Source organism: Nicotiana tomentosiformis, chromosome 7 (genome assembly GCF_000390325.3).
Source record: "Nicotiana tomentosiformis chromosome 7, ASM39032v3, whole genome shotgun sequence".
NCBI classification, from domain to species: Eukaryota; Viridiplantae; Streptophyta; class Magnoliopsida; order Solanales; family Solanaceae; genus Nicotiana; species Nicotiana tomentosiformis.
In genome coordinates, this window is record NC_090818.1 from 45643579 (window position 1) to 45653572 (window position 9994).

The 9994-nt window shown below is 36.7% G+C and overlaps 1 protein-coding gene across 2 annotated transcripts; it reads right to left on the reverse strand.

The window, feature by feature from the left end:
* Positions 1-3852: 3852 nt before the first annotated feature.
* LOC104088684 (G-type lectin S-receptor-like serine/threonine-protein kinase At4g27290) lies at positions 3853-8789 on the reverse strand. 2 transcript variants are annotated; one of them, XM_018768267.3, is made up of 8 exons: positions 7699-8785; positions 7209-7528; positions 5662-5799; positions 5380-5504; positions 5099-5309; positions 4760-4997; positions 4528-4678; positions 3853-4437 (listed from the first exon to the last, which is right to left on the reverse strand). In XM_018768267.3, the coding sequence occupies exons 1-8, from the start codon at positions 8643-8645 to the stop codon at positions 4174-4176; spliced, it is 2394 nt and encodes a 797-aa protein (XP_018623783.2). In that variant the 5' UTR covers positions 8646-8785; the 3' UTR covers positions 3853-4173. The 2 variants fall into 2 exon arrangements, with proteins under 2 accessions (XP_018623783.2, XP_033510033.2); XM_033654142.2 differs by lacking the exon at positions 3853-4437 and having other exon boundaries at positions 4630-4661; positions 7699-8789.
* Positions 8790-9994: the final 1205 nt, after the last annotated feature.

The following is a 9994-nucleotide window of genomic DNA, read 5'->3' on the forward strand; positions in this document are numbered from 1 at the left end:
AAAATATACATTTCACACTCAGTAATAATTGTCCAGTGTAAGGACATTTATGGGATTGAGCTGCGCAACGCAGCAAGCCATTTGGCTTTATATATGTTACTATTTTATGGATCGGGGCTGCCTGCCTGTAGCAGGCCTTATTGGCTTTACTATTTTATGGATCGGGGTTGTCCGCCTGCAGCAGACCTTATAGGCTTTACTATTTTATGGATCGGGGCTGCTCGCCTACAGCATGCCTTATTGGCTTTATTATTAAATGGATCGGGGCTGCCCGCCTGCAGCATGCCTCATTGGCTTTATTATTATACGGATCGGGACTGCCCTCCTGCAGTAGGCCATATTGGCTTTATATCACGCTTGGGCTGAAGGAGTCCCTCCAAGAGTCTGCACACACCCCCAGTGAGCGTGGACGACTTATAGCGCTTGATCTGAAGGAGCCCCTCCGGAGTCTGCACACCCCCAGTGAGCGTAGATGATTATATATATTCGGGATGGATTTTCTAGGGCATGGACTTGCCTTACTTACTGCTTATATATATGTTTGGGATGGATTTTCCCAGCGCATGGACTTGCTTTACTTATTTATATTGTAATGAATTACCTGGACATGGATCTTGTCCGTATCATTTGCATTTGGGGATAAATTATCCCAGGGATGGATTGGCCTTATACGGTACTGAATGACTGACTGTCAGTCGATGTGTATATATATACGGGTTGAAACACCCCGGGGCTGGACTGGCCATAAACTGTACCGAGTGACCGAATAATTGGTTACCAGTATCTACAGGAGGTCTTGCTACTGAGATGTCATATTCCTTATATCATGCAGTATTAATCTATTTCACTTGTACTGAGTTTATGTGTTGAACTTGAAAGCATGCCTACATTTTGTACCATTATTTTCACTGGACTGTACCTGCGGAGCTCATCATTTCTTTCAGCCCAGAGGTTAGTCTTGTTACTTATTGAGTTAGTTGTACTCATACTACACTATGCACCTCGTGTGCAGACCCAGGTGCTTTCGGACATGGAGATTGTTAGATTTCAGAGTACTATCTGTTGGAGACTATCAAGGTAGCTGCTTGGCGTCGGCTGACCTTGTCTCTCTTTCTTTCAGTTATTGTACTATTCTATACTTTCAGGCAGTGGTTTTTATCAGTCAAATATTGTATTCACATTAGATGCTCATGTACTCAGTGACACCGAGTTTTGGGAGTGATATATTAGAAAATTTGAGATTTCTTCCACTGAATTTAATTATTATTTTTTTCAAATTTAAAAGAAATAGTGATTTATTGGGATTTTTGGCTTGCCTAGTATTGAGATAGGCGCCATCACGACAGGTGAGATTTTGCGTCGTGACAGAACTCCAGAAGAGCTCCAAAAGGCAATTGAATATCTTAAGAAAGAATTTGAGATGAAAGATCTTAAAAAGATAAAACTTTGTCTTGATCTGCAAATTAAACATTTAGCAGACGAGATGTTTATCCATCAATCTACCTAAATAGAAAGGGTCTTCAAACGCTTTTATAGGGGCAAAACGCACCCATTGAGCGCTAATGGTTGTTCGATCATTTGAAGTGAATAAGGATCTGTTTTGACCTCCAGAAGAGGATGAGGAACTCCTTGGTCCTGAAATATCCTATCTCAGTGCAATTGGTGCACTTATGTATCTTGCTAATGCTACAAGGCCTGATATAGCATTTTTTGTTAATTTATTATCAAGATATCACTCTTCTCTACAAGAAGATATTGGAACGGGATTAAGCATATATTGCGATATTTAAAGGGAACTTTTGATATGAGTTTATTTTATACTAACAAATATAGTACATATCTTGTTGGTTATGCAGATATAGGTTATTTATCTGATCCCCATAAAGCTCAATCTCAAACTGGGTACGTGTTTACATGTGGAGTTACTGTCATATCGTGGGACTCCACAAAACAATCTATTGTTGCTACTTCTTCAAATCATGCTGAGATAATAGCTATTCATGAAACAAGTAGGGAATACATATGGTTTAGATCAGTGATTCATTTTATTCGAGAAATACGTGGGTTGGAATGTGATAAAAAAAAACCACAATATTATACGAAGACAATGCTGCATGCATAGCACAATTCAAGGGAGGATTCATAAAAGGAGATAGAACGAAACACATTTCACCAAAGTTATTCTTCACATATGATCTCGAGAAGAATGGTAATATCGATGTGCAACAAATCTGTTCAAGTGACAATCTGGCAGATTTATTACTAAATCTTTACCAACTTCAACTTTTGAGAAAATGGTATATAAGATTGGAATGCGGAGACTCAAATATTTAAAATAAGGTTTTCATCAGGGGGAGTAAAATACGCGTTGTACTCTTTTCCCCATACTAAGTTTTTTTCCACAGGGTTTTCCTTATAAGGTTTTAATGAGCTAGCTAGCAATGCATATTACTAATTATGTGTACTCTTTTTCCTTCACTGAGATTTTTTTCCACGGGATTTTCCTATTAAGGTTTTAACGAGGCACATTATCTTTTAATGAACTTCCAAGGGGGAGTGTTATAAATATATTATATTGTGGATGTCCATTTATTACTCTGTTATAAATAAGCTTCCTAAAGAAGCTTACCCATATTGGACTTCACCGTAAATATGTTTATCTATTTAGTACTCTATTGGAAATAAGCCTCCTGAAGAAGCTTATCATTTCAGCACTCCGTTGTGGATAAATATTACTTATGTAGAAGATTATCTATAGATGGTACAATAACAGCTTCCAAGCAGCATACACAGCAGCTTGCAGTAGGAGCTTACAAGCAGCTTATACAGCAGCTTACACAACAACTTCATTTATTCTATAAATAGAAGAGATTTCAGTTCATTATGTACATCAGTTTGAAGTTGAATAATATATCAACCTCTCTTTATACTTGTCTTTACTTTACAGTCTTTATTTTATAACGGTTATTTTATTTTATCATCAAGTTGAAGAGCATTTCCAACTGCTTTTCCTGGCCCAAGGGTCTTCTGGAAACAACATCTTTGCCTTTTTAAAGTAGGAGTATGGTACACTCTATCCTCCCCAAACCCCACTTGTGGGACTACATTGGATTTTTTTGTTGTTGTTGTTGTAGCCAGGTATATGCTTTTTCCTTGCAAGTGTTTGTCATAAATGAAATTGCAACTGATAATCTCAAAGGTACTGTAAGAGCCTTACTCAAAACAAGAGCTAGCTCACAATTTGAGGACTACCCAAGACAGATTTTCTCATCCCTTAATAGCTAATGTGGGACTCAACTGTAACAAGATAATAGAATAGGTTCTGTTCTTTTCTTCATCTTTTTTTTTTTTTTTTTTTGTGACAATAACTTTGAGAACCTGTTTTTGTATGTAAATTCAGTAACTAACTATATTAGTCGTGCCACAACTTGTCTAAAACCTTTGGTGGGTCAATTTGGAATTGACCTATTCTTTATTACCTCACTTACCAATTCACTAATACCGAATGAATTGAACGAGTTACATAAACTTAGCTAATTTTTACGCCTCTAAATTTTTATGTCATAGGATTGTAGAAGCTTGTTAACATCCAGTCAATAGTATGAGTTGATTAAGGCCTGTCTATATTCTTGATATACTATATATCCAAGATTCTATGCTAATTGGACCAACAGAGACCATTGAGGAGAAGATCCCAACTTTTATATAATCTGCAAGTGATCTCCTATACTAACATCAACGCAGTCTTTTCCTATGCCTTTTTACCAAAGTAAGATCGTTCACAGAACCATTGGAGCTGTATGTTACAGTTACATGCAATTAGAATTGCAGTTATGCTGTTACTAGTCTTAGTTATAGGATTTATACTGCTGCATTCTTAAATATATAGGAAATGTACAATTGCAAAGGATGTAAATGCATAGGAGTAGAATACAACTTGATTCCATCCTTTCCGTCTTCCGCCTCCACTCTTCTTCAAACAAACCTGATAATGTTCTCAGTACCCCTTAAACCCCTCGCCTTGATCTTTAAGTTGAGGTTTTTTCCTCATTAACTGTCAAAGTTTGCTTTATCCGTATAAATTTATGCACTCACTATGTATTACATAAATTTCAGGTTTTCTTATGATTAATTAATTGGATGCACAATGGGCTCGACCGAATTTCAAAAGGATTAACTGATAAATTCAGCTGACTCTGTTGATTCCATTGAATTCCTCTCTATAAAAAAACCAGGCTGCTTTGGTTGAGGAAGAGCCAGACCTTCATTTCCCAACCAGAAAACTACTGATGCCATTGTAGGCCTATCCTCTGGCAGTTTTTGGACGCACAACAAACCAACCTGAATGCATCTCAATACTTGAGATTCTGAAAATGATTCTTTCAAACATTCGTCCATCAGTTCCAACGCTTTGCCTTCATTCCAAAGTAACCATGCCTAAAGTAACAAACAGAACACATTTATACAGTTGCATGCACAATAGAAATAGTGACTGACGAAACAAAGTTTTGTGCTGTATCTGCTTACATGTCCCAAAAGATTGTGATGATGTTCCAAATGACGAAATTTCCTGTTCCTTCTGCCACTAATTATTTCTAGAATGATTACGCCAATACTGAATACATCTGATTTTACTGAATATTTCCCATCAACAGCATATTCTGGGGACATATATCCACTGCATCAACTCATCAAATTTTAAGTTCATGTACTGATTGAATATAATAAAGATTGTATGATGAAGGTTTGTAGAACTTACTATGTCCCTATTACTCTCTTAGTTTTTCCTTCCATTTGGTCTCCGCCAAAACTTTTGGCAAGGCCGAAGTCAGAAATTTTGGCATTCAAGTCACTATCTAATAAAATGTTGCTGGTCTTGAGGTCTCTATGAATAATTCTAAATCTTGAGTCCTGGTGAAGATAAAGAAGACCTCGAGATATTCCCATAGCAATTTCAAAGCGGTTCTTCCATGGAAGTGAGGGATCTCTGCTTGGATCTGCACAATGTAGGCCTAATTATTGAGGGCTTGCAGGAATATTGAGGACTTATCAAATATTGAGGACTTATCAATGTAGTATTTAGTTAAAGAATCATTACCAAAAATGAAATAGTCCAAGCTCGTGTTTGGCATAAACTCATAGATTAGCATCCTTTCTTCTCCTTCAAGGCAACAGCCCAAAAGCTTGACAAGGTTCCTGTGCTGCAGCTTGGAAATGAGAACGATTTCATTTTTTAACTCTTGAACGCCTTGTCCAGAATACTTTGATAGCCTCTTTACTGCTATATCTTGTCCATTTGGTAGGATACCCTGCAATGTTTTTTAGCAACAGTCAAATGTGCCACTTCTAACTAGAGGTTGAAGATCAAAGTTGATTTACCTTGTAAACTGGTCCAAAGCCACCCTCACCAATCACATTAGCAGAAGAGAAGTTTTTAGTGGCACTAGTAACAGTAACTAAATCAAACAATGGCAACTCGGGATCTTCGTTTCCAACTTCTGCACCTGTCAGTATATATTTGTCGGTCACGAGCATGATATTAATGAGCTCTTCCATACAACAGATTATAAAAAAAAAAAAAAAGCAACCCAATCTTTTGGTAAAGGTGAAGAATATTAGCTAGATGGAGATTTTCTAATAAAGAATATTAGACAAAGGTACCTCTAGTATATTTTTCTGTTCTTCTGTTCTTTCTTTGGAAGGAAAACCAAGCTACAAAGCTGAGGATAAAAGCTGCTACCACTGCTGAAATGATCGCAATCAGGGCTGACCTCTTTCTCCTCCGATTCCCGTCTGAGTCTATTCAAGAAATAGTCCATAAGCAGTCTTCAATTGACATATGAATTGGCCATATCAGTATGAATTGTTTCAGTGAGTTATTTTTATTTTGTTATTGAACCTCTTCCCCTAAGCTAGTAATGCTTTCGGGTACTGGACTTTCCTCATCTACATTCGCGCTGCTTCTCCTGGCTGCATGGTGCTTCTACAGAGAGTTGAAGCACCTTCAGAATTTCAGTGTGCAGGACTTACTGAAAAAGTAGCCAATTTCAAGCTGTACTGGTAGTTAGAACATCTTTTCTGTTAGATGACCAAAGTACAGCGGACTATCTCAGGTAGTATCTAATATTACTCTGAAGCTAATATGTTATTGTGCAGCAAAAGTTTCAAGAGGTCAAGTTAGAGGCGACTCCAATATTTATAGTGATTGGGCCAGATTTGGTCTGAATTCTCTCTCTCTCTCTCTCTCTCTCTCTCACACACACACACACACACTCTCTCTGGCCAGCTCTCTCTCTCTCACACACACTCTCTCTCTTTGGCCAGAGCTGAAGAAGTGTACAACCACCTAAGTTGCTCGGACTCGGGTGGGGTTGTCTAATACGGGTGCGGATTTTTAAGGATACGGTTGCGAGTATTCTGCTAAAAATAATTCAAATATCTAAAAATAGAGTTATAAAAATATTTCTAAATTATGAGACATTATGTGAAAAACTTGCAGGTATTCCAAGAAGGAGAAAAATATTAATCAAGGGGAGAAGGTGATAAGAGGAAAAGGACTGACATAGAAATATGTATGTACAAGGTATTCCATTTTCTTCAAAATTTCACTTATCTTTTGTTTTGATTTCAGATCTGTCCCCAATTTCTCACTCGATTTTGGTCCAAGTACCCAAAATCGGTGATCAGACCCGGTATAGATTCACACCCACACCCACGTTGTGTCGACATGGGTACCAAACTGTAAGTGAAGAGTCCGAGACTTAGACAACCACACCCTCTGTTGACATCCTGTATCTGCCTTGACGTCTAGCATATCTTAAGCCTTTACAAGGGAGAAAACTTCTCCTTAGCAATCCTACTAATTTATCAGTGTACTAATTGTAGTGCCATACAAGAAGAGCGTAAGGGTCCTGCTTGTATGGCACCTCAAAGGGAAAAAAATTGTAGATAAGACATTTAATGGTTGATAAAACCTTAGAAAAATTTTCTTATGTTTCAGTAAGTTAGCAACACCACCAGGGTCGTCATAGTTGTATAAAAGCATTTTTATCATTTACAAATCAATTAACATATTACCAACTATTAAAGCACCTAATCAACTTTAAATCAAGTAAGTACATAAGATAGTAGAGTTTCTTCAATTCCAAAGAGTTGTGAATCTATATTGTATAATAAAATGAGAAAATGGTACAGGGTAGGGTCATTACCTAATTCTGAAGCAGCGACTCTCACGAACAGGTCTTGCTCAATGTGGCTCAACTCTCTAATATCAATGAGTTCTCCAAACCAGAGTAAGCATCCACTTCCGCCATTTCTAACATCAAGATTTGAGTAGGCTGTACAATTGCAATAAGCCAAGCACATTTTTTTGCATCCTTCAAGGTCCATGCTCTGATTATACCACGAGTGTCTAGAATTCGGCATCTTAATACCCGTCAATTTAAGAAAACCATCTTGGTTACAAGCCAAAGAAGTTCTCCTTACACAACCACTAGACCAGTCCGCTGCATACCATTGATTAGGATACCTGTGAAGACATAATTAACTAATTAAAAGTGTGCTCTCTCTAATAGCTTAACATGGTATCAAGCAAATAGAAGGGAGCATGTGAAGGCATAAATAAGTAACTAAAAGTGTGCTCTCTTTAATAGCTTAAACTTTACTTTTATATGAGATTATCACATATTTTAGCAATACCTAGGTTCAAAACCTTGTAAACAGTCACATGGAGGAGAGTTATTGATGTTGCAACTAGCATAAGGACCACATAAAGAAAAACGATCACAAGTATCAGATTGTGTTGCCACGTAGAGTAACCAGCTGTGACTGCGCTCAATCCATGTTAGTTGATCTACCGTCCCAGCCTGGTTGATCACAATCCTGGTGGGCAGGGGCTCATTAAGCTCATATTTGAAGTAAATTTCCTGCTGGTTAATGACAAACCCGAAAGTGTAATATATAGTTGGCTTAATATTAGGACTAGAACTAAATGCAATACCATTCCATGGCCCTGTGCTAAATACTATAGACGAATTTTTCCACACGAAAAATTGCGGGTATCCATGAGAATCAAGACGTTCTATACATTCACCAGGAGCAGGATCATCGGTGCTCTTCCATGACGATATGTACCAATCCATGCCCGTAACCAAGTTACGTCCAAGCTTCATGCCAGGTAATAAAGTATTACCTGGATAATCAAAACTCTGCCACGCGAAATTAATTTCAGGATCTCTATCATTTCCATCACTGACAACAAGGTTCCCAGAGTCCAGGAGCCGTGCTTCTGCATTCTTTAAGGATCTTGACGAGTTTGATGACCAAATTGAAGCATTGGAACTGTTGATAAGTACAAGAATTCCATTGGGTCTTAGTGTTAACACTCCTGAAGTGTCATTCAGAGGAATGTTTCTGTTGGCAACCCAGACGACAGTTCTAGGTGATATCTTCTTGTACCATATCCCAACATAGCGATTCTTGGAATTTCCAGGGCTGAAAAATCCAAGTTCATAAACTCCACCAGCTGAAACAATTGTGTCACCATCTCTAATGGGTTTATCTGTAGTGATCGTGTCTAATGCTGTGGAAATTATTAAGATGGAAAAAAAAATGGAGCAAAAAACTAAAGAAGGTCGCCCTTTCATGGATTCTGACTCTTGCCTTTGATTTTCGAAAACTTAAAGCCTCAAAGTAGCTGACACCAAATGGAAAAACCAATTCCTTTCATTGAAAAGGTCAATTTTCTTTCCTTCGTTCCACCAGGTTAGAATCAATAGTCATGTCCAATAATTGTCTGTATAAAGAAAATGAAAGGAAAACTTTGAACCCCACCTATGTAATATTATGTCCCCCTTCCCCTCCCCTCTCCCTAAATATTACTCCTAGCCGTTTCAATTTAGATGAGTATTTTGACTCGGCACGGAATATAAGAAAAAAAAAATTGTTGAAACTTGTAATGAGTAAAAACTTTGTGGGGCCATAATATTTTTGTGGTTATAAAAGCTCTCATTAAGGATAAATTGATAAAATGAAGAGTTTAAAATTATAAATTTAAAAATATGTCATTTATTTTAGAACAGAAAGGAAAGTAACTCGTCTAATTTGAAATCGAGGGAATACTAATAAAAGTTCTTTACAAAAATAAAACTGGATATTGGAAATGATCTAACATGCGATTTTCGACGGCTTTTCTATTTTATGAGTTTAATTGAGTAATATATATGTTAGTAATATTTTACTTTTTTTATAATTGTCAAGTCATCCACACGTAAGCTCTTAAAATATGAAATTTGTTATTTTAAGAATAAGATATGTCACATGTTATACTTATACCACATACAGATAACCTGCTTACACCGACTATGTCTGTTTTAAAAGACAGAATTGGGACTCGTCCGGGCTCGTCCTGAGGCGGAGCACTCGTAAAATGCCCCTGAGCTTATGTGTGGAGCTTAGTTCCGTGAGACTTACGCCTCGACCATGGGGGCTTACGCCCCGGATACGCCTAACGCCCAGCGTACTGGGCTCGCCTAATAGAACTTTATGCAATTGTGTGTAACTAACTTTATAAATCCTCAAATTTTCTTAATAAATCGTTGACTATTCAAAATTACTTTTTTCTTAATCATAAATCATTAAGTTGAGAGTATTTTATGTCATAATTAAAATAAAAATTATTGCACGTTATCCACTAAGACTGTATGATAGTAAATTTTAAATAAATCTTTCATTTAAAAAGTATTTATTTATTAACTTTTGTTATGTCTTTATTATATAATATTGTCCATAATTTTTTTAATAATTATTTTCCTAAATATTATTCTTTTCACATTTACAAGATTCAATACTTATTAATTTAATAGCTCAGTATTAGCTAGTAACTATTTACAAATAATTAGTTATCATGGTATAGTATGGTGAATTATGTGTCACTTTACTAACTTGTTGAAACTTAAAAATAAATGATGCTAGAGAATCATATTTAAATTGTAAA

Bases quoted from the DNA above. Each gene is read 5' to 3' on its own strand.
- LOC104088684 (XM_018768267.3), bottom strand. From the start codon at position 8,645: ATGAAAGGGCGACCTTCTTTAGTTTTTTGCTCCATTTTTTTTTCCATC. The intron at 5,310-5,379 runs GTAAATCAACTT...AAAACATTGCAG, and splicing joins GCTTTGGACCAGTTTACAAG to GGTATCCTACCAAATGGACA. The intron at 4,438-4,527 runs GTAAGCAGATAC...TTGTTACTTTAG, and splicing joins ATCACAATCTTTTGGGACAT to GCATGGTTACTTTGGAATGA.